At 42.2% G+C, this 25147-nt stretch overlaps 1 protein-coding gene across 1 annotated transcript in view; it reads left to right on the forward strand.

Moving 5' to 3' along the window:
- Positions 1-5496: 5496 nt before the first annotated feature.
- Positions 5497-25147, forward strand: part of Akap10 (A-kinase anchoring protein 10) — a 68978-nt gene continuing 49327 nt past the window's right edge. The window contains exons 1-4 of the mRNA XM_075992249.1: positions 5497-5760; positions 13310-13357; positions 19594-19776; positions 20254-20814. Coding sequence (XP_075848364.1) covers positions 5673-5760; positions 13310-13357; positions 19594-19776; positions 20254-20814 — 880 coding nt within the window. The 5' untranslated portion in view covers positions 5497-5672. The remainder of the gene's footprint in view (positions 5761-13309; positions 13358-19593; positions 19777-20253; positions 20815-25147) is intronic.

Here is a 25147-nt window from a genome sequence, read left to right on the forward strand (position 1 = left end):
GCTTAAGAGCTATCTTAATTGCATCATGCATACGACAAGTGCTGAATAGCTGCGTGTGGCTAGTGGCTGCTCTACAGAACAAGGCAGGTCTGAAGAAGGCTTGGTTGGACACTGGAGCATTGTGTTGGGGATCGTACTAATTGGAGTCAGTGAACAGTGGCAAGTATTCTAAGTATGTTGGCACGAGCATGCGTGACAGTGGGTAGCTGTGCAGTCACTCCGGTTCTGCTGCAACCAGAGTGTTGAAGAGAACGGCTTAAGGGGAGCAAGGATTTGTGTAGCTCATGGTCTGATGCTTTCTCTGCCCCATGCCCTTGGACAGGACACCATGGTGTGTGAGACGGCTTCCTCAATAGCAGACAGACAGCAGACAGGAGCATGTAGGAAACCAGGCCAGATACAGCCCCAAAGACAGGACCTCAGTGACCTACTGCCTCCAACCACACCCTACCTCCTACCTTTCATTACTACTAAAAAAATTTCATTCCATAAAATGATAAGCCCATCAAGAGATTGATCTGTTTGTGAAGTCAAAGCTCTCATACATGTTGTCTCTGGAAACATTCTCAGATCCCCTGGGCATGATCAAACCGACAATTAAAATTAACCAAAAAATGTTTTTACCCAAGAAATGTTTGTACAATCCCAAATATGCAGAAATGTAAAGTAGGCACTTAAAACAAATGTTTACTGACAGAAGCAGAATTTTACCATTTATTTAAAATGAGAGCAAATCTGCACACTAAGGCTTGCCTGTTGGCTAAATATTTGGTACTATAAGATACAAAGCATTGTCAGTGTCTGTCAGAGTTAAATGATATTTTGATTTTATAAAGGTCACTGCTGACAGTGCTGCTTTACCTAAATGTTTGGGGCCATTTCAGAGTTTTGGCGAATATCTCTGGTCATATCCCAAGAAAAGTTTAACAACTTTTAACGAAGTGCAACTCAGAAAATCAAACAGAAAATTTGAAAATCAAACATTCTAACAGTACAATCCAAGCATAATCCTAATTTGACGCTTCTATGCTGAGGAATAGGGGTAGGGAATATTGAACATTTTCCACAATGAATGCATTGTATTTCAATAACACCAGAAAACTTAAGGGCTGGAGAGATGGCTCAGAGGTTAAGAGCACTGGCTGCTCTCCCGGAGGACCTGAGTTCAATTCCCAGCAACTACATGGTGGCTCACAACCATTTGTAATGAGATCTGGTGCCCTGTTCTGGTATGTGTACGTATAATAGATACATTTTAAAAAACTTGATAAGAACAACAAAGAACACTGCAATTTATAATATATAGTAGTCTCAACTCTGATCTAAGGTGTTCCGAGCATCATTTACTGGTGTGCTATGGAGGGACAGTACTCGTAGTCCTAAGTGCACCATGTGTGTTCAAAAGCAAGGCTGCATAAAAGTTGTGTGATTCATCAAGGCAAGTGCTGATGGAAATATCTTAGGGACTTATCACACTTTTGATTTTTAATTTTATCCTTAACTGATTTGTTTATTTATAAGTGGACCTGTGGGGGGGTGCACATGCCTCTGTGTGTGTGTTTCTGTGTGTGTGTGTGTGTGTGTGTGTGTGTGCGCGTGCGTGTAGAGGCCAGAGCAGGGCATCAAGTGTCCTCTACCACTGTCTGCCTATTCTTCTGAGCCAGATCCTCTTCCTGAATCTGGAAGCAAGCAAGCCCCAGCCATCCTCCTGTCTCTGCCTATCTCAGAGCTGGGGTGACACGTGTGCACTGGACACACAGCCTATTATTTAGTTTCTGGGACCCAAACTTCAGTTCTCATGGTTACACAGCAAATGTTCTTGGTGGGTCATCCCTCCTGCCCCAATTTTAAAGTTTTAGTCAATGTACATCTAGAACCCTTTCGCTGTAGCCCTCACATTCAGTTAAGGGACTCCATTTGTGTCACATTTTAAGAAGCTGGGGGTTACCGTTCACCTATGCTTATCTTCCCCAGAGAGGAGTCTTCCAAAGCAGATGCAAGTCGTCTAGAGTGGCCATAACTAGAGCCAGACCTCCAGAAGTCACAGCTCCACCAGCAGTCGTGTGTGTGTGTGTGTGTGTGTGTGTGTGTGTGTGTGTGTGTGTGTGTGTGTGTGTGTGTCGTTCTGCAGCTGGATAATTTTCTACAAGTGGTTGTGGTGTGCTGAGAACAGCCACACTGCCCTCTGCTGGTTGCCAAAGGAGGGGCTGCTTAGCTGACAAAGTAGCACAAATTGGGGAAGATCTGTCACTCAAGAGACTAAATTCTTGACATTCCTACTAGTTTAGCTTACTTACATAAATAATCAAGTGTGATTATGAAAAAAAACTAATCATAGGATTACCATTCTCAACAATACAGTATTAAATGCTAATAGAGGTCAGAACACAAACCTTTAGCCACAGATCCTTTGGGAGAGGAGATCCCTAGGTTTGTCTCAGAGAGAAAGGGCTGAAGTTCCGTGATTCCCTTTCTGCTCCCAGAGATCTAATGTCGTGGCTCTTCAAGTTTCCTCCACTTCTCAACAACACCACAGGCAGATGACCAAGCCTTCAAACAAGAGCGTTTGGGCAGGCAGTTCAGATCCAAACCTTAACAATGACTATGACGCCCTCAGAAAGCACCTGAAGCATCTGGGATGCTAAGTATTGCTCATCTTCTGCACTTGATCAAAAGGCATCTGTTCCTGAGTACTAGATACAGGGGTATTAGCTAGGGGTGGAAAGTGTCAGCCCCCAGACAAAGTTTTCACCTCAAAAGGAGTAAGGAAGTTTATTCGGGAGCCAAATTCAACTGATCATGGCTCAGGAACACAGATTCTGTTTTTTCCAAATACAATGTTGCATTGTAGAAGTGGTTACATGAGATTTTTATTAGTTACAAGGCAAAGTTATAAATCAAAGTATTTATCTACCTATAGGTGGGTTAGAGCAAATCAGGAAAGCTCTGTTATAGGTTTTAATTATACCTAATAACATTCTTAGCTTTTGATTGATAGAATCTGGTGGTCTATTAAGGATACATTTCAAGGTCTTGGTAGTTATAGGTTGTTAAATCAGATACAGGAACCGGAAGTGAACGGCTTTCAAAAGGACTAAGAATATCTCAATATATTTTGGTTCTTGTATGCAACTGCTCCAAAATTTTAAAGCTAATCATTTGGCCTTAAAGAATTTATAACACAGGTGTAGTCTTCCTTCCTTTCCTCCCTTCTTTACTTCCTTCCTTCCTTTCCCTTCCCTACCTGAACATCAGTTGAAATCTTGTCTCTACCTCTTATCACCTTTGTAATCCTAGGTCATTATGAAGAACTCCCGATCATCCTCTCTAAACAGGAGGCACTGATGCAGGGTCTCTTATGGGGTGGTGGTGGTAGCGGTGGTGGGGTGTGTGTAAAGGGTGAGGTCCTGGTTGTAAAGTACTAGGCACATAGAGACCACATCACAAGCGCTCAGTAAATAAAGACGGTTATGATTAGCTGACTGCTGTATCTTTAGTTGTCTCAGAGCTGCTATAAATAATATAATAATGCATTCAAGAGACTAATAGAATGAAGCATTTTTAATATACAGTTTTGCAGAAAGGGATGCCACCAAAGTGAAAGGCAAAAAGCTGGTGCAATGCTTTGGTACAGGAAGGTGGTTTTTAAGGTCCTTCAATCTGGAGAAATTTCTGTCCTTGTCTTCATCTGGCTAGGACTTGCCCCTTTCCCAAATTTCCCATTTTATTGGTTTAGGACACAAAGCATTATCTAAAAAATAGTTTGGAGCTTGAGAGAGCACATCCCTCCCACTTATGACCATGTGCTCAACTAAAGCAACAGAATAATTTTCTGCGACAAGCTGGCATCTCACACTGAAAATGGATGGTAATAATCTATTTCTGACAGAGAATAAAGCAACTCCAGAATTTCTGGTAGAAGGGACTCAAAGGGACCAATCTTACTGGGAAACATTCCCTCAACACTGATGTATGTTAAGTCAGAATAAGTAAGGGTTCGTACTAGAACCAGAACCCTCTCCTCAACCCCTTTGGCATTTCGCTCATTCAAAGGATTTTTCCCGCTTATCCTTCTGGGGATCCTCCTGCCCTGATCAACCAAGCAGCCCACAAAGACAAAGCAGTCCCTGCCAAGGTCGGAAGTCCAGAAGGGAAAGGAACGAGATAAGCACTACACATTCTCAGAGAAGAGAGTGATGCTCTAACCGCGACCCTTTGCAAGTGTTGGCTGTGCTAATGCTATGCCATTCCTTCAGCACCCTGTTTTGTTTTGATCATTTTGAGACAATTTCTCTGTATCCCTGGCTGGCCTGAAATTCCCCAAGTAAACCAAGCTGGCCTCAAACTCAGGAGATCCACATGCTTCTGCCTTCCAAGTGCTGGCATTAAAAGCTTAACATTAGGCACAAACTGAGGTTGTGGGTAGCTCAGAGTGCAACGGTGAGTGTTCCTTCGATCTCTGCACAGGTGACTCTTCCCACCATTACCTCATCAAGGACAGTCATAGCCTCTGCTCTTCTTTCCTGCTCTTGTCCAGCATTTCTAGAAACGGTTTTTGTTTTCTTTTGAACCCGGAAGAGGTGCGACCTTTAAACTCCAGCTTCACTTCTAGTTAGCTGTGACCTTGGGTGGGCTGTGCCTCTCACCCTGTTTCCATTTCCTCCAACCCAAGATCAAGCCAAAAGACTGTTACTAACCTGGAGGACTTAGTACAATATCTATGCACGGTATATTTTTTAAGAATTTAGCCCTGGGGATGTTTCATGTCTTAACAAACAGGCCCGAAAACCAAACTGGCAAATCCGCTCTTAACAATATGATTAAGCCTCCAGGCTTTTCGTTCCTGTTTTACACACCGAACAACCAGGCAAGTTGCATCTTCTGAACTTGTTTCTCCTTCTGCCTTATCTAGACTTCATTGATTCAACACAAAAATCAGCGAATATATGCATCATGAATTCCTGGTTCCTTTCTGACAGGAGCTACAGCTATAGTGATCATCCACTTGGGGCACTAAAGATGGGGAAGCTTTAAGGGTTGAAGGAAGTCAGTAGCTTGATAGGAAGTTAGCATTCGAATAAGAACAGAAAAGGTTCACTGTCGAGGCTTTTGGGTTGCTGGCCCTTTCCGTTTTGAGCTTCTGTGGGGATCCCATTCTGAAAATAAGCCTACTACTCCTTCTCTTTCCTTCCCGAGGTCACTTTGAGGGACGGAGACTCAGGAGCTACGTAAGCGAAAATGACTGTCCTGCTGGTTCGCCTGCGCGTCCGGGAGACCTGGCGGGGCAATGCTAGTCAGTCCGCGCCATTTAGCAAAATTCCGTGGAAAGGCGGCGGAGCAGTGCGGGCTCCGGCTTCGTGAAGACACACCACCAACCCGAGCCACCCGCGGGAAGGGCTCGCGGACGCGAGGACGCCGGGTCACGTGGACTCGGCGGGCGCGCTCCCCGGCCCCGCGGGAGGAGGTGCGCGGGAGGGGGCGGGGCCGGGGCCTCCCGTGAAGCCCCGCGCGCGGAAGGACCGGAACTCCGGGCGGGTGGCTTGTTGATAACATGGCGGCAGCAGCTGCCCGGGCATCCCGAGGAGGCGGCAGCGCCCACACCCGGAAGAAGGGGCTGTTTTCGGGCTAGTGCGGCGGCTCCTGCGGACCCGGAAGTCCCAGCCAGCTGCTGAATGAAGGGAGCAGGGTCCTCCCCGCGACAGTCCCCCCGCGCCCTCCGCCCCGACCCGGGCCCCGCCATGTCCTTCTTCCGGCGGAAAGGTAGCCGAGGGGTCGCCGGCCGGGGGCGAGCCGGGCGGCGGTGGGGCGGCCGACCTGCAAGGGTTTTTTCAGGGCGGCTGCGAGGCTCTCGGTGAGCCGCTCGGCCTCGGCGCCGACACCCGCGGTGCGGTGCGGTGCGCTGCCCCGGACTCTGCAGGGTAGAAGGTGGCCTCTTCCAGCGAGGTCGGAGGGGGCATTGTCGCTCTGGGCAGAAAGTGCTCCCTCAGACCCGTAGAAGTTAACACTTGTTTGCTAAAGAATGGCTTTGCTGGTGTCTTTGGTGTCCAGAGGTTTGGATGTGTGTGTTGTCTATGTGCACACGCGCACTATGGATCAGGATCAGGGAAATCCTTTTACTTGTAGGAAGTCTGACTTTTTCGAATATCGAGGGACTTATACCTGAAACCACGTGAAACTGTTGTTTGTTCAACCAGAGCTTTTTTTCCAGTTTCCTCTTTTGGGGTCGGGGGTGGAGAGCGGAAGGGGGCCCGCTGTTATTCCTAAAATAAGATTTCTTACTACTGAAGTTCCGTATTCAGAAGACGACTGCTTTTGCTGATTTAGCAAGTTTACAAATTATTGGAATCGTTGCTGTTTTTATAAATGAACTACTTAGGTTTCTGGTGTTCAGTTGTAAAAGCTTGCTCCGTTTTAAAGTAGAGGCAGGGTGATTTTGATCCTGGAGAAGATTGTCGCATTTCATTAAAAATACATACGCAAATGGAACAAGCAAATCTCTTTAGATCAGATGATGGTTCTTTCTGTCCCCTCTTGTTGCTTCAGAGAAGATGTAACAGACAGAATATTTTTTTTTCTTTTTTTGAAAACACATTTCGCTAAATCAGACTTGTGTTCACGTGACAACTTTTTCATAAACTCTGTAACCTGGAACAGCCAGTTAACCCACTTCTCTCCCCGCTGAGAATCATAGGACTGAGGCTGACTGTTAGCACTAGCTGGCAAAATGGCAGGACGCTTCATCAGTACAGTACCTGATGTTAATGATACCTTCGGAGTCATTAACTGGACCTGGTTTGACAGTGGTGGGCGCTTACTTTTTAAGGGGGAAGATACATTCTAAGTATGGAATTAATTTCATGTTGCACGACAGCAGAGTGTTGTCTGTTTATTCAACACACACTGCCAAGTGTCCAGTCGACCAGACACTGTACTAGGATGTCATTCAATAGTCATCTGGACCTAGTAGTTTCTGTACCTATGGAGCTCATTGTCGCTGTTGGTAGACAATAAATAAGCAAAAAAAAAAAAATTAAAATAGTTGCATGTATATCCTTTACAAACTGAATTTTGTGTAATGAGAGTAACTTATGAAGAGGAACCATTTTGGATGGGTGTTAGAGGAAGAACTCAGGATGTAACCTTGAAACATAAACTCATGGATCAGTGCTAGGAGGTAACTTTAGAGAGGTCAGGAAAGACACTGTAGGCACCAGGAATGAAGCGCTGGTGCCCTTCAGAAAAGGCAAGCCAGCTTCTGTGACTGAGGCATAGAGAGATAGGTGGGTCAACGCCAAATTATTGAGTTTTTATTCCAAATGCAGAGAGCATATATTGTAGAACTTGGAGAGGAATAACGTGACAATAAAGAGTGATCTGATTATTTGTGTGGCGGCTCAGCAGGTAAAGGCCCTTCCTCTGCAGCCTGAGCATCTGAGTTTGTGCCCCAGGACCCACAGTGGTGGAGGGGAAAGAGTGGCTCCCATAAGCTGTCCTCTGACCTCCATACACATGCTGTGACATGTCCACACCCACAAAATAAATAAAAGTATTTTTAAAAAAATCATTCAATGAGTTTCGGAGACTGGATGTGGCAGGTGAAGCTAGAAACAGCTTCTTGGGGCGTTGAGGTTGAGGCAGCCTAGCTTTGTAGCCATGGCCTTAGTATTTACTGGTTAGATCAGGGTGCCCTGCCTCTGTTGTATTGGGATTGCAGGCATGGATCCCTACGTGTCTTCCGAAAACTCTTATATAAAAGACCCTCCTCGCTTTATTTTTCTTTCTTGATAGAGATTTACTATATTACATTTCATTTAAAATGGTAAATCTCAAAGCTAGAAAAGGAGGCAGGGGGTGGCTCAGCCCTTCAGAGCCTGTGTTACTGCACAGAGGAACTCACATGGTAGCTACAGCCATCTGTAACTTCAGGTCCAGGGAATCCTGTAGCCTCCTCTGGCCTCCTTGGGCACTAGGCATGCACATGGTATACATACATAGATAAGCAAGTAAAACACACAGCAACAACCAAATAAGAGGAAAACTAAAAATTACCTTAGTGTTTTCTCATTTTCTTATTTTTACCTCTCTGTTGTGTTCAATTTTTCTTTTATATCTAAGTCTTGAGAGATGCTTTTTGTAATTTCTGTCATGGCTTTCATCGTTTATTTTTGGGGGGTTTTCATATCAATATCTTGATATGTGGCCATTACTGGCCCTTATAGCAGTCCTTTCTTAGTCTTCTGAGTACGGGATTGGGATTGTAGGGCTGTAATTGAGCCTGGCCTGTCTGTCTCTTCTGGTATACACGCTCTAGAATGGGTGGAGTTACAAGATTCTCATTTGTCTTTGAAAATATCTTAAAGATGTCACTCATGGTCAGGTACGGGTAGATCACGCCTTTTATCCCAGCACTCGGGAGCCGGAGGCACGTGGACCTCTGTGAGTTCGAAGCCAGCCTGGTCTACAGTTTCAGGGCTGCATAGAGAAACCCTGTCTCCAAAAGCAAAAAGTCTGTCATGTTGGTCCCTTTATTTTTACTTTGACATAGAAAGTGTTCCATGAATTGGCACTGACTTTTTTATTTTATTTGTATGAGTGTTTTATTTGTGTGTGCACCATGTGTGTACCTGTGCCTGAGGAGACCAGAAGAGAGCATCTAATCCTCTAAAACTGGAGTTACAGATGGTTGTGAGCCACCATATGGGTGATGGGAATTTATTGTAACTACTTGATTCTTTTATAAATATATCTCTGTTTAATTAGTTTTAAACGAGTAATAAACTAGTTTTCCGAGTAATAAACTAGTTTTCCTAGTAATAAAACTTATTTCTTAATTTTTACTTGCAAACATTGATGTTGATAATCATTCAAGTAGGTATCTTCCTATGCAAATATGCAAGAATATCACCAGGCTGAGATAACAAATGCAAAGTGGTTAGAACAGTTGCCCTACTGTAGCCATGCTTTTCCTTATTCTCATCCTTTTTTAACTGTGCCAGCTTTCTCTTTTAGAAATGTTGTTGATAGGCACAGTTGCACACTGGGAAGGCAAAATATAGCTCCCAGATCATAAACTATCACACCTGGCCGCTTGGCACTGTGCTTTCAGCCAGTTGAATAGATCATGGCTCCGAAACCCAAAAGACACAAGCAGAAAGGAGAATGCCTTCTTTGGTTCAGTGACCTCAACCTTCACGGGCTAATAAAGATCCTATGGCCATTTGCTGGACCTAAGAAGAGCAGCAAATTTCAGCCCACTCCAGTACACTCAGAAACTGCATTTGAGATGGAGCTTTTTTCTTCTTTCAGAAATTTATTAAAATTCTTTAAATTACGTGTGTGTGTGTGTGCGTGCATGCATGTCTGTATCTGCGCACAGGAATACAGGTGCCCTGAGTTCAGAAGAGTATCATATCCTCTGGAGTTAATCAGTTGCAAGCCACTTGACACTTGTGGTAGGATCCAAACTTGGGTCTGCCACAAGAGTAGTATGTGCTCTTGGCTTTTGTTGTTGTTGCTTTTTTTGTTTTTCGAGACAGGATTTCTCTGTGTAGTCTAAGCTGCCTGGAACTGAGACCCATCTCTCTGCCCGAGTGATAGGTGAAAGGCTCATGCCACCACACCTAGCAATGGTTTGTGCTCTTCACTACAAAGCCATCTTTCCAGCCTGCTGTTTTAAAATACCGTTCTCTGCCCCAAGAGCAGATGTTTGTTTGTTTTCCCTCTAAATCATTTCTTTTTTGGTTTTTCGAGACAGGGTTTCTCTGTGGCTTTGGAGCCTGTCCTGGAACTAGCTCTGTAGACCAGGCTGGTCTCGAACTCACAGAGATCCACCTGCCTCTGCCTCTCTGTTTTATTCACCAATTGTGCTCCATCTTATTTGGAATTTTTAGTTATATATATTTTACTATTGTGTGTGTGCACAAGTGTCACTGGGCATGTAAGACCGGAGTACAACTTTGTGGGGTCAGCCCTCTTCTCCCAACTGACTGGGTTCTGAAGATAAATTCAGGTTAATCCAGCTTATGTGGCCAACTTTTCATGGGCTAAGCCCTCACTCTAGTCCCTGAAATTTATTTCTGTATTTCAAAGACAAGATACAGTTCATTAGTTTTTTTTTTTTTTCGGTTTTGCATATATATGTATATACACACACATGAATGTTTTGTGTACACGTATGTATGTGTACCATGTGTGTATCCTGTTATGGATAACTGTGAGCCATATTGTGTTTTTTTTTTTTTTTTTTTGGTTTTTCGAAACAGGGTTTCTCTGTGGTTTTGGAGCCTATCCTGGAACTAGCTCTGTAGACCAGGCTGGTCTCGAACTCACAGAGATCCGCCTGCCTCTGCCTCCCGAGTGCTGGGATTAAAGGCGTGTGCCACCATCGCCCGGCTGTGAGCCATATTGTGGATGCTGGAAACTAAACCTGGGTCCTCTGGAAGAGTAGCACAGGCTCTTGACCACTAAGCCATCTCAACAGCACAGCGCACCACCAGTTACTGTAACACAGATGTGTCTGTGTGTTTAATAGTGCAAGCAGAGACCTTTGAGGTCAGCAGAACTTAAAGTAGTTAGAATTTAGGACTTGTGGAATGGTGCAGCACTTTGCCCTGCTGGCAACTTGACCTCAGTGCCTGAAACTCATGGTGAAAGGAAAAAGGACCCTCAAACATTGTACTCTGATCTCCATACATGTGTATACTGATAGACGCACACACAGTGCAATAAATAAAATAAGACTTTGAGATGACAAAAACCGTGTATGGATGTTTGGCCTGCATATATGTTTGTGCTTCATGTGCATGCTGTGCTCTTGGAGGCTGGAAGAGAGTGTTGATCCCCTAGAACTGGAGTTCCAGTCAGTGGGAGCCAACATGGAAGTGTTGAAAATCAAACCTGGGTCCTCTGGAAGAGCAGCCAGTGCTCTTAGCCATGGAGCCATCTCTCAAACCCCAAGTAAAAAATTTTGAAAATGTCTATACTCTGGCCCTTTTTCAGGATAAGTTTGTGAACCTTTAATATAGATAAAGATGTATAGAAACAGATAAAGAATAAGAGGTAGGAGATGTGGAATTTTTTTTCATGCTAGATAAACAGATACCCCATAAGGAAGGTGATAGCAAAATACTTGTGCTTTCTCAGTCTTTATTAAAATCAGCTCCCTCTTGACAGTCAAACTGAAATTAAAGTAACATCTCAGAGGACTTCCTTAGCCACCCTGCCTAAATGGAGGCGCCTGCCTCAGCCAGTGTTAACTGTCAAAAGTGGTGACACATGGCTGAATTTAGGTTAAGTTCTGGGATAACTCATAAAGGACTGCTGACTAGTGAGGTGCCGAGCAGGGAAGAGAGACAGTTAAGGATGGACTGAAGTTTTACCCTGAGAAGGTGCATACTAAAAACCTGATGATAAGTAGACATGAGCCTAGTTGGAGCTAGGTTTCAAATAATTTAAGTAAACTTGTCAGATAAAAGTACCACAGTTAGCTGCAGCTGTCTGGATTAGGTAAGGAGCAAAGCTGAGGATGTATAGTTGAAGTTAGAAATATACAGGTGATGTTAATGGCATTGGTCCTGTTTCCTGACTGTTATGACGTAAGGATCTTGACCACTTTTCTATTCGTATGTTTTACCTTTTCACAAACCCACAGCAACAGCAAGCAGTGGACTGGAACCTCTGAGATCCACTTCTCAAAATATATGATAAAAACGAGGATGATTAGAAATCTGTGGTGCATACCTTTAATTCCAGCCCTTAGGAGGCAGAGGCAGATGGATCCGAGTTCAAGGCCAGCCTTGTCTGCCGAATGAGTTCCTGTATACCCAAGGCTGCATAGACAAACCCTGCCAATAAATAAATAAATAAATAACTTAAGTCAGTGCTAGCTGGGTGGTGGTGGCTCCTGCTTTTAATCCAGCAGAGGCAGAGGTGGAAGGATCTTGGAGTTCAAGGCCAGCCTGGTCTACAGAGCAAGTTCTAGGACAGGCTCCAAAGCTACACAGAAATACTGTCTCACCCCAACCCCCAACCAAAAAAAGGTCAGTGCTAATTCTTAGGGTACATTTCTATGTGGAAATATAAATAAGGACAGTCATGACAGATTTTAAGGTATTATTTAAAAGGAAAATGAGAATCTTGTAATTCTGTTCACTCCAGAGCACAGGTTTTTCCATTTCTTGTTAGATGAATGTGACCACAGTGCGCTGGTGGGTGGTGCATGCATGCAGTTCCAGCACTTGGAAGGCTGAGGCAGGACAACTGCTGTAAGATACCAGTCACTCCGTCACACGTCCTTGTTTTATGTTCCTGACGGCAGTGAGGAGTACCAGCCAGCACCGTATCTTTTCTTTGTTGATGCCTACATGCTTGGAAGTAGACTTGCTGAAGGCAAGGGCACTTCTCTGACGCGGGAGAGTTGGGCACATGCTAGGAGATTCTCTGACAGCCAGCTAGCTATTTTTTGCTATTGGCTTTTCAACTTTAATATTTCAGAATATAGAGACACGGCACATTCTGAGATTTCTTACTTTGATAAGCCACTCAAGATGAATTCAAGGAAATTTAGTGTTTAAAACAAACAAGAAAAGTAAAGCAGATTAAAAATAACCTCCTGTCAGGTCTTATAATAGAATCCACACTTGCCTAGAGCACTTACAGCTTTCTTGCTTGCTGTTGTAAGCTTTTTTGCTGTAGAATTTTCACTGTTTTGTGTAATAAAGGAAAGATGATGTAATCATTTTTGAGACAACTTGTTAGACTTTAGGCTTAGGAATTGAGGTTTGTACCCAAAGCTAGAGAGGGCATACAAAAGAATTAAGATGCTATATATAACCAAAGAGGGTTTTCTTTACTGCACTTGAAGGCTGGCATAGTGGGTGATTCGTGGCGCTAACATCCTAAATACATTTCAGATGCCTTTTACAAGTGTTTCATTTTTCATCAGCAACCCTCTAAGTGAGTTTTATTAATGACCTGATTTTACTACTTGAGGAAATTAACATTCAGTTAAATAAAATAACTTGTCCAAGATTACATGACTGATAAGTAGCAAGAGGCAAAACTTGAATATAGCTGTTTTGAAAGTTGGCTCTTGAGAAACCCTCCCAGGGATTTTGATCAAGTGCTGTTCAAAGGTTTCTTTCTCAGAGAATTCTTTTCTGAGAACTGACCCACCCCCAGGGCACATAGTTCATTGTTTTAGAATTTAGAATACTCATCTGTTAGATTCAAGGCTCTCTGATGGTGACAGTTTATAGAATGGATCTCTTTGACTGCAGAAGTTGGTCATGATGCCTTTTTTGTGTTCTAGTGAAAGGTAAAGAGCAAGAGAAGACCTCAGATGTCAAGTCCATCAAAGGTGAGTGAGTTCTCTTTTGTATTCACAGCGATGGGCTTTGGGGTTATGAATGCTCTGATTCTCTTCTTGTGACAGTAGTCATTCTTCATTATTATAATTATTCATGATTATGACTTAATTTCTCTTTAGCATGTATATTCTAACAAGGCTTTACTGGCATTTGCTGGCTTCTCTAAAATGAACCAGTTCCTTATTAATCATACGTTTGATTGTTCCCTTACAGTCATTAGTTGGCTTTGTTCAGTAAAACACGCACTGAGCCGTGACAGCTAGAGAGACTCCCATTTACAAGGCTGGTTTTCTGTCTGTTCACAAATGTGGATGAGTAGTTTCCACTGTATTGGGTCAGTGGCCTTCATTTAAGCTTATTTACAGTTCTTTGTGGGTGTTAATACACTGTTCTTATTTATGGGTTTAAGTATGGTTTTTTCTTTTTATGATATGTGGCTAGCATTGAGTGTTTACCATCTGTTTAGTTTGCCAGAAAGTTTAATTATACCATTTACAAGGTTTGCAACATTAGAGAAAAACATGCCCCTACAGCCTTACTGAAGCGTATTACTGATAATTTAAAGTGAGTTGGAGACTGTATTAGTTTAAACTATTTTCTTTAAACCAGATGTGACTGGCGTTTGGTTAAGGTAAAAGGTCTTAAGAGGAGGTTTGTGAAACAGGTCTGACTGTGGTAGAAGGAAGGGACTACTACTAGCCAAGCCATCCATCAGAACTGCCGTCTTCACCCAGAGCTGACACTAGAAATCTAACTTTGGAAAGTCAAGGAGCTTTCTTCAGATTCATTTGTACAGTGAGGAGATTGCCATCATTTTGTTTTCCAGTGGGTTTTTAATTCTCTAAATTAATTGAAATTTAAAAACTTCATGCTAGGTCAGTAAAGTGAAACATACAAAAGCATTAAAAGAGGCAGTCCTAGAAGTTTGTACGAAGAGGACCCTCGAGAGGCTCAGTGGGTCAAACTGCTGGTTGGCAGGAGAGAACTGACTCCTGGAAGTTATTCTCTTATTTCCACAAACACTCCCTGCCGCACATGCTCTCACACTTGTTTGCATGTGTGCATGTGCACACTTATAAAAGTAAAGTTGCAGTGTGATTACCAGGGCCTGCTTTGATTTACAATAGCAAATAGAGCAAAAATAATAATGGCCTCCATTTATGGATCACTTTTATTCTTTTTGGATTTGGTTTTTAAAGATAGGGTTTCTCTGTGTTGCAGCATGGCTGTCATGGAACTAACTTTGTAGACCAGGCTGCCTTCAGACTCACAGGGATCCTCCTCCTTCTGCCTTTTGAGTGCTGAGATTAAAGGTGTGTGCCACCATGCCCGGCCAGCGCTTTTATTCTTGGCATTAAAAAAAGTTGGCTGTAACAGATCACAAAAGACTGGGATATTGCCTTTATTGAGTCATATATTGGTAGGAGAGAGAAAAAAATTGTGAAATAATTTTTCCGGGTGGTTTGAACTAGTGATGGTAATAAAGAGATCAGGACAAAATTGAAAGTCCAACAGGTTAAATGAATTGAAGGTGTTATTGATTAGATCTGGAATGTGAGGGACATGGATGTAAGGTTTATCACTTGCTACCTTTCTGGCTTACCTCACAGAACCAAGCTAGGGAGTTACATGTTCAGTTGTGGTATATTGCATGGAAGCATTTTTGAGTCATTCCTTTTTATATGTTTCACACACAGTAATTCTAGGGTCTGAGGTTTTAACCAAAGATATACGAGACTCTAGATGACCTAGGTTGGAATCCTGTCTGTTGAAATGGCCCTTCCCAAGTTCATAGACCTAGGACAAAGTATTTAACTTTTCTACATGTTTGCTTTTACCTCTAAAATGGAGGAAATACCAGTCTTGAAGAATTGTCCAGAGAGACCAAAACGTAAGTAAACCCACAAACCAAACAGTAGAGTGCCTGGTCTGTCCCAGGTGGTGCAATGGTAGTGGTCACTGCCTAGTGTTAAATAGTGAGCTGAAGTGAAGGATTACAAGGAGCCCAGAAAATTTGAGGCCAGCAAACTTTAGGGAAGACTTCATGGAAAGGATGCAGTCTGTATACACACTGAAGAATAAGAGGATTTAGATGAAAGAGAAGATTGTTTATTTTGTCCCTGCAAGCCTTTAAGTTTTTTGAAAATATATTTATTCAAATAAACATATGTATTTAAATATGTATATTTATATAAGGGCCATCAGATAAGTAAAGGGAAATTTTTACAGAAAGATTGAAATGAGGCTATACAGAGCCATAAAGAGCAGAAAAGAGGCCTCGTCACTGAGTTGCTGCCCAGGACTCAGCTGACTCTCCTTCCAGACCCCTCACTTCCTGATGCTCCAAGGCTCCCTGTCTGTCCGTCCCTGCCGCCAGCCCTCTTCTCCTGCAGCCGTCTTGCACAGGCCATTTCCACCAAGGAGAAGGAATTGTATCAAATGCTTGTTCTCCAGAACTTCCAAAGTTGATGGCACTGAAGATTATATCCATTTAAGAATTATACTGGCAGGAAGACATTGATGACTGCTATCCCAGGGATTACTGATAATTATGATAAAAAGAAGCTAGTGAGGCATTTAAGAAGAATTTGCCTTTGTTGCCATCGTACTATAATTGAGCATCTAGAATATGGAGAAGTAATTCAGCCCCAGAGCGAGCATACAGCAGCTCCTGATAGAGACTGGGCTGGCTAAGGATGAATACCTGAAGCTGCATGGGTTTTAAGTGCTTATGGCTCCCTGAAGCTTAAGTGAGATTTTTTTTTTCCCAGTAAATAGATTTTCCCTTCTGTCCCTGTCTCTGTGAGTTCAAGGCCAGCCTGGTCTACAAGAGCTAATTCCAGGACAGGCTTGAAAAACTACAGAGAAACCCTGTCTCAAAAAAAGAAAAAAAGCCGGGCGGTGGTGGCGCACGCCTTTAATCCCAGCACTCGGGAGGCAGAGACAGGCGGATCTCTGTGAGTTCGAGACCAGCCTGGTCTACAAGAGCTAGTTCCAGGACAGGCTCCAAAACCACAGAGAAACCCTGTCTTGAAAAACCGAAAAAAAAAAAAAAAAAAAAGGAAAGAAAAGAAAAGAAAGAAAGAAAAGAAATGCTAGAACAGAGCCTAGATCAAAGGATAGATAGGAGATCAGGCCAGGGATATATATTTAGGAAGAGGAGTCAGTGAAGGAGGCCATTTCTGACAGTGGACATTTAAGAGATGGATTTTAGAATGAGAAGGATGGACAGACTCAAGAGGAAATTAGGGAGTGTAGTACCATGGAATTCAGAGGCTGTTGAGAAAGAACAGAGGTGATAGAAGGCATGAGTTCCAGCAGAGTGGTGAAGAGGAGTAGGAAAACCATGTTTTCCTAGCATGGATGTTTATGTACCATGTATATAGAGGCCAGAAGAGGGCATGGAACTATAGTTACAGGTGGCTGTGAACCACCACGTGGGTGCTGGGGATGGAGCCCGGGCCCTCGTTAAAAGCAATGAATGCTAGCTGTTTCATCACTTCCCTCTCCAGCCCCTAAGAAAAAGAACCACACAAATGAATTCATAGCATTTTTGTTATCATGGATATCTAATGAAGATATATTTAGAAAGGAGATAGTCACATAGAATTTTCTATGTATCTATTGTCTGTATGAAAAAACTAACCCGCAGGCATGGTGAGATGGCTCAGTGGGTAAAAGTGCTTGCCATGAAAGCCTGGAGACCTTGGGTTTGATCCCCTGGAACCCACATAAAGGTGGAGGAGAGAACCAATTCTGCAGAGTTGTCCTCTGCATTCCACACGTGCACTGTGGCATATGTACTCATACACACATCTTGTGTGCACACACTTGTAAAAGTTCTTTTTTTTAAATATTTATTTATTATGTATACAATATTCAATCTGTGTGTGTTTGCAGACCAGAAGAGGACAGCAGACCTCGTTACAGATGGTTGTGAGCCACCATGTGGTCGCCGGGAATTGAACTCAGGACCTTTGAAAGAGCAGGCAATGCTCTTAACCACTGAGCCATCTCTCCAGCCCCCAAAAGTTTTTTTTTTTTTTTAATCTATAAATTGGCTGTGTTAATGCACACCTGTAATTGCTAAACTCTGGAGGCTGAAGCAGGAGGATTGTGAATTTGTGGATAGCCCAGCCCAACATAGTCAGACCATGTCTCAAAAATAACTAAAAACCTAAACAATTGTTTATAAACTTGCTGAAATGGTTTTACTTCAAGTAAACATGAAAATAAAAACTAGGGCAACCTCCTATTAAAGTTAAACAAATAGTTGTTTTTTGTTGTTGTTGTTGTTGTATTTTGTTTTTTCTTTGTTTTGTTTTGTTTTGTTTTTCGAGACAGGGTTTCTCTGTAGCTTTTGTAGCCTGTCCTGGACCAGGCTGGCCTTGAACTCATAGAGATCTGCCTGCCTCTGCCTCTCGAGTGCTGGTATTAAAGGCGTGCGTCACCACCGTCTAGCTGACAAATAGAATTTTAACTCAGCTTTAACAACAACTTTAAGTGTCACTCAGCAGTATTGGGTTAATATTTCCTGCTACTGCATTGGTAACTTTTTTGGGACCTGAGCTCTTATTCTTTAGAGATAAGTGTGATTCTCAACTTTAGCAGCTGAGCTCTCTCTCCAGCCCATAATTTAGAATGCTGAAGTCAAAAGGATAATACTATTTCTTCAGACTATTAAAGAAATATTTTCTGAACAATACAATTTGTGGTCTTGAGGATCAAACCCAGGATCTGCTTGACAAATGCTAAACAAGCAGTTCTGCTACAGAACTGCATCTCCATTGGCATTGTAAGTTTTAAGTGTTTATTTTTATTATTAGTTTTTTGAGAGAGGGTCTTTTTTTTTTTTTTTTTGGGTTTTTGAGACAGGGTTTCTCTGTGGTTTTGGTTCCTGTCCTGGAACTAGCTCTGTAGACCAGGCTGGTCTTGAACTCACAGAGATCCGCCTGTCTCTGCCTCCCGAGTGCTGGGATTAAAGGCGCGCGCCACCATCGCCTGGCTGAGAGAGGGTCTTACTATGTAACTTTGGCTTGCCAGGAATTTACTGTATTGACCAGGCTGGCCTTCAACTTGAGAGAGATTTCCCCTTATTCTTTTAGAGGATGGGACTGCCCTGCCTAAGAGTTTTATTTTTAAGTAACTTGTACTTCAGTTTGCTGCTCAATTTAAAAAGTAAAGTATTGTGATAAACAGTTTTCTAGATTTTTTTATTTCTCTCAAGAATTTATTCTAAATTCAGTTTTTTGTTTGTGAAGCAAGCAAAGATTAAGAAAATGAAAAGGTTCACCTTTCAAAATACTTTCTATGTTTTTATACTTTTCTCTTTGGGGAGACAGGTTTTGCCACTTTGCCCAGACTAACCTGGAGCCTGACTTGACTTCCTGGCTCCCTGCTGGGGTGTTGGTCGTATAACACCACACTAAGCTTGGCTTCTGTGCTGAAGTCAGAGTTTTCAGAGAAAGAGCTCTCCAAGTCATAGTTTTATTAATAGAGTGTTTTCTTTACGCTTTGCTTCTGTTTTATAGAATTATCTTCTAGATATTTATTTATTTATTTATTTATTTTTGGTTTTTCGAGACAGGGTTTCTCTTGTGGTTTTGGAGCCTGTCCTGGAACTAGCTTTTGTAGACCAGGCTGGTCTCGAACTCACAGAGATCCGCCTGTCTCTGCCTCCCGAGTGCTGGGATTAAAGGCGCGCACCACCACCGCCCGGCTCTTCTAGATATTTATTAGAGGTGGGCTATGAAGCCCTGTCTGTCTTGGAGCTTTCTTTGTAGACCAGGCTGGCCCTCAACTGACAGAGATCTATCTGTGGCCTCCTATTTGCTGGAATTAAAGGCATGTGGCAACATGTCTGACTTATTTTATTTAAAAATTTTTTTTTTAATGTAAAAGGGTGTTTGGTCTGCATGTATATTGTGTCTGTACATCATGTGTGTTCTCACAGAGGCCAGAAGAGGGCACCATATCCCTGGAACTGGAGTTGTAGGTGTTTGTCAGCCTCCATGTGGGTGCTGGGCTTGTACCTGAGTGCTCCAGAGAGCAGCCAGTGCTTAGTTGCTGAGCTATCTCTTCAGCCCCTTAACTGTTTTCTGAGTGTTGCTTAAGTATTAGAAAGTGTAGTTTTTTTGTTTGTTTGTTTTTTTAATTTTCTTAAAGCCTGCTCATGGGTTTCAAATCATCAAATTGTGTTTACACATTTTTTTTTCAAAATTTATAGCTTCAATAGCCGTACATTCCCCACAGAAGAGCACTAAAAACCATGCCTTGCTGGAAGCTGCAGGACCAAGTCATGTTGCAATCAATGCCATTTCTGCCAACATGGACTCCTTTTCAAGCAGCAGAACAGCAACGCTTAAGAAGCAGCCAAGCCACATGGAGGCTGCTCATTTTGGGGACCTAGGTAAGTGACTGCAACTTCTTATTAACGCCTAATAATAAAGGGCAAACGTAATAAAACGTGTGAGATTCCAGTCGAAAGATATTGAACTTCATGATTGGAAGAGACTTTGAAAAAAAATAGATTAAAAAAAAACAAGTGCAAGTGTAATGAGGTAGTGCTGTATTGTGTTCATGCAAACATAAGGAATGTCCAATAGAACACTGAGGAGGTGCATTTGACCACCTAATAAGAATGCACAGAAAAGATACAAATCAAAGTCATGAGTTAAATATACTCAGAGTTTGCTAATTTGAATGTTAAGTGGGGTTGAAGGAAATGGCTACTCCTAGTTAGCAATGGTGTAAAGGAGTAAAAAAAGATTATTTTGGAAATAGTCTTTTTGGAAGTATTGTCTGATTCCAATGTTAGAAAAGTTTGTCTTTAGATAGGAAATTGTTACCAAAATAGCTAATTTATTTATTTGCTTCTGTCTTTTAGGCAGATCCTGTCTGGACTATCAAACTCAAGAGACCAAATCCAGTCTTTCAAAGACCCTTGAACAGGTCTTGCGTGACTCTGTTGTCCTCCCATATTTCCTCCAGTTTATGGAGCTTCGGAGAATGGAACACCTGGTGAAATTTTGGTTAGAGGCTGAAAGTTTTCACTCTACAACTTGGTCCCGAATAAGAGCACACAGTCTGAACACAGTGAAACAGAGTTCGTTGGCTGAGCCTGTCTCTCCATCTAAAAAGCCCGAGACAACGTCAGCATCTTTTGTAACTGAGTCTCTGGACAAGAGGTTGGGGGATTCTAGCTCAGCCCCACTGCTCGTGACTCCACCAGAAGGAATTGACCTGAGTGATAGAACTCAGAACACTCAGAATCACTTGCTGCTCTCCCAGGAATGCCACAGTGCCCCTTCTCTCCATCTTGAAATGGCCAGAACAGGAGCTCCTCAAATCTCCACAGACTCCCGAGAATCCTCCCCCAGACTTACAGTAGCCAGTAGAAATAGCCTCTCCTCTCCACTGCGAGAACTGTCAGGAAAACTCATGAAAAGTAAGTATGTGACGCCTGTGCCTCATCACAGTGCGGGACTTCAAACGAGGAGGACGGGTCAGCATAGAGTCTTTCTGCCTCCGGTGTACACCCGTAGGAGGCTTGGAGGAGTGGGGGAGCCGCGGTGGAAGGAGGTGTTGAGTGGAGGCTCGGAGGAGTGGAGGAGCCGCGGTGGAAGGAGGTGTTGAGTGGAGGCTCGGAGGAGTGGGGGAGCCGCGGTGGAAGGAGGTGTTGAGTGGAGGCTCGGAGGAGTGGGGGAGCCGCGGTGGAAGGAGGTGTTGAGTGGAGGCTCGGAGGAGTGGAGGAGCCGCGGTGGAAGGAGGTGTTGAGTGGGGACAGTGCGGCAGGGCCCTGTGCTACTCATTTCACAGTTGTCCAAGTCGATGGTCTCCTGGTCTCAGTCCTCATTGTCACTGTCTAACTGCACCTTACAGGTTTATTTTTTTCATTTTCTTTTTTAGATTGCTGGTAGATATCATTTATTGAGTTCTGTATTAAGTATATTTGGATTTCACTTAATTGTCATGATAGCTGTGTGTTAAGTAGATATTAATATTCCGTTTACCCTTGAGACTATTGTGGTTTAGAATGTTCCTTCCTGGGTTGTCTAGTAAGTGATGAGCTAGAATTCAGGCATTTTGAAAATAACACTTTTTTCTTTCTTGTTCTGTTAATTCAGAAATCTCACCACATTCTCATTATTTTAATTACTGCTCTTTGGAATTCTTATTATCCAGACTTTTTTATCTTTTTTAACTTCTGTCTCTCTCAAAGGCTGGGTGACTTCTTCAAAAGCTGGTAGCTCTCTACAAAGATAGGTCTGGTTTGCTAATGAACTAATTTTAGTGTGTCAGTTCATCTTGCAAAGTTTCTGGATTTCTGTAAGATTTTGTGTGTAAATGTGTGTAATTGTAGGCTTGCATGTAGAGGTCAGAAGAGAGTTCTCAAGTGTGCTTCCTTCCATAGTAGGCTCCAGGGTTGGCTCTCAGGTTCATGGGACAAATGTTTTTACCCCCTGAATTTATTTCTTGTAAAAAAAATTTTTTTCTGATTTTTTTTTTTTGGTAATTTCTTCTTTCCTTCACTCTCATTTTGATCTTATTTTTATCTTCTCGAATTTGTTAGATATAGTTGTCTGATATTCCCATCTATAGTTCTAGTGGTTCTGAGTCAGAGTGGTTTGTTTCATCAGACTCACACTCTTGGTGTGGAATGTAGATTTTTTTCAGGGGGTGGGTATGTGAATGTACATTTTGTGAAGTTTTCCCACAGTTTTCTAACTGAGCTCAACCAGCCACCTGTTTTGTGAGCCTGTGGTGTGGACAGTGTTTAGGTCCTGTAACTAGAATTACTCTTTTGTTGTGTTAAAACACTGGCCAGAGGCAGCTTAGGGAAGGAAGGGTTTGTATCCTCTTACACTTCCAGACCATGCTCCATCATTAAGGGAAGTTAGGGCAGGGGTTCAAAGCAAGAACCTGAAGGTGGGAGCCATGGAGGTATCTCACAGAGATCTTCATTTGACAGTCCATCGCTTCTGTGAGCAGCATTGTCTACCCATTCTGTTATGTCCAAACTCCTTTATATTTTAAATTAACTTTTAAAAGTCGTAGGTTTCCATAAAGTTTTTGATCCCTCTCCTCACATCCTTAAGACTAATGTTTTCTATTTCCTTTCTTCATTAGTGTCTGTCAGAGATTAAACATAAAACTTCAGATTGAGCTATATCCCTAGTCTATACTTTATTTAAGAAGATAATAAATTTGATTTCAAGATCTTAGTTTATGTTGCCAAGGGGAGAAAAAAAGTAATTTTTTTAGCTGACTTTGATAAAGATAATTAATTTTTCTAGTATATATGTGTCTTCATAGCTACCTCCCTGGCTTCCTGGTTGGCTTTCCTGATAGCCCTGTCTGTTGTGGTTCTTACGGTTTGGCCCCGCTTCCACTGACTAGTTGCTTCATTGTGTTAAGCCTGCTTTATCATCCAGCATCCTCAGCTAGGGGTTGCTGACCTTCCTGACCTCCTGGTGTTTATAGACGTGTGTATATAATCTGTACACCCATTCTGTGAGTTACGTTTGTGTGTGAGGCACCATTTGGGTGCTGGCATTGAACCAGGTCCTCTGGAAGAACAGTTGGTACTCCTAACCACTAAGCCATCTTTTCAGCCCCATGACCTCATGTTGTTTGTGTTTTTGTTCATAAAGACATTGTTAGTAATTTAAAATAATAGAGAAAATTTGGTTACTTCGTGTGGTAAATAAATTATTTCAGTAACTAATTATGGTAAATTTATTCTTGTACTTATTATACATCTCATTCTGTTTTTTTTGGTTTTTTTGTTTTTTTTTTCTGAGACAAGGTTTCTCTGTAGCTTTGGTGCCTGTCTTGAAATTAGTTCTTGTAGACCAGGCTGGCCTTGAACTCACAGAGATCTGCCTACCTCTGCCTCCCGAGTGCTGGGATTAAAAGTGTGCGCCACTACGGCCCTGTTACATCTCATTTTTAAGATATAATAATAGATGGCATAGTCACAGGCTAACTATTCAGGGAAATTTTTATTCAATTTATGAAATATCTGAAGAATTTTCTATTACATAAGCTTTTATATTTTAATTAATTTTAAATTACTTCATATGCCCTGAATTTCAAGAATTCTTAAAATTTAGTGATCTAAAGTCTTATTCTTTAAAAATTTTTTAAAGATTTATTATTTTATTTTACATATATAAATGTTTTGCCTTCATGCACAAAATGTGTGCCTATTGGGTCCCCTGAATGGGAGGCTATGGATGGTTGTGAACATGCAGTACTGATAGTTGAACCCAGGTCCTCAGCAAAAGGCACAGAGGCTCTTAACATCTTAGTTCTCTCTCCAGTCCCTGAAATATATCATTTTCAGAAAAACAAACAACCGAAACATCACCAACAATAAAACCGTTGTATTATCTTATAAGAAATAATAAAGTTGGGCATTCTCAATACTTGAAAAAAAAAAGAAATAATAAAGTTCTAGATATATTTATTTGTATGGTCTCATGGAGTCACTATTTAAGTTCTGTTGTGGTTGGTTGAAGATCAGTTTTTTTTTTTTTTTTTTGATTTTTCGAGACAGGGTTTCTCTGTGGTTTTGGAGCCTGTCCTGGAACTAGCTCTTGTAGACCAGGCTGGTCTCAAACTCACAGAGATCCGCCTGCCTCTGCCTCCCAAGTGCTGGGATTAAAGGCGTGCGCCACCACCGCCCGGCTTGAAGATCAGTTTTGAGCTGAAAGACAAGGTCTTTTTATTTTGAGTGTATGTGTGTTTTGTCTGCAAGTATGCCTATGCACCGCTATGTGCAGTGTCCTCAGGCCCGAAGGTCCTGGAACTGGAGTTACAGCCAGTTGTGGACCTCCATGTAGGTTCTGGAAATCAAACCTGGGTCCTTGGGAAAAGTAACTAGTGCTCTTAACTAAGAAGTCCATCTCTCCAGCCCCTTAAATATTTTAAAAACTAATTAAAGAAATGCTAAATTGAGTAACTTAATGCTCAAGCATCCTCCTGAGCTTGAGCTCAGTTCCTTTTTTCCAATTTTTGATGCATCACATACCTTAAAAGGTACATTTTAAAAAAACAAAACAGGATATTTTAAGGAAATTTTTTGTTCCTTTTTCTTTTTTAAGTCATATTGCATTCGTCTGTGTGTCTGTGTGTCTGTGTATATGAGTGCACACACGCACGTGCACAAGTGAAGGTGCCCTACATGCTAAGGTCAGAGGACAACTGCTACTATATGGGTCCCTGGTGAGCCATCTTTCAGGTCCCCTTTATTATTTATTTAGTTGGTTAGTTTTATTAGTTTTATTCTCTTGTTCTTTTTATTATAGAGTATTAAAATTAGTACAATCTAAGTTTTATTGGTTTGTTGGCTTTGGTTGATTGATATTTTGTTAATATTATCTATCTATATTGCCCAGACTGGCCCCAAATTCCCTGGATAAGCTCTTAGAGTGATCATCCTGCTTCACTTTCTGAAGTAGGTGGGACTATAGATGGTCTTAACTATATATAGCTTTCCTGACATATTCATTTATTTCCTCCCCAACCCCTGGGACAGAGTCTCACTTTGTAGCTTTGACTGTTCTAGAACTTACTATGTAGACTGGGCTGGTCTAGATCTCTCAGAGATCTGCCTGCCTCTGCATCCTAAGTACTGGGATTATGGGTGTGTGCTGCTGTGTCTGGCTTTATTGATATTAAAAAAAAAACGTTTTATTACTTCTTTGAGAAATTTGTGTGTTTATATTCAGCATCCTAAACTCTGCTCAGACCCATACTCCCTTCTCTACCCATCC

The sequence above is a fragment of the Microtus pennsylvanicus genome, chromosome 11, assembly GCF_037038515.1.
Source record: "Microtus pennsylvanicus isolate mMicPen1 chromosome 11, mMicPen1.hap1, whole genome shotgun sequence".
Lineage (NCBI taxonomy): Eukaryota > Metazoa > Chordata > Mammalia > Rodentia > Cricetidae > Microtus > Microtus pennsylvanicus.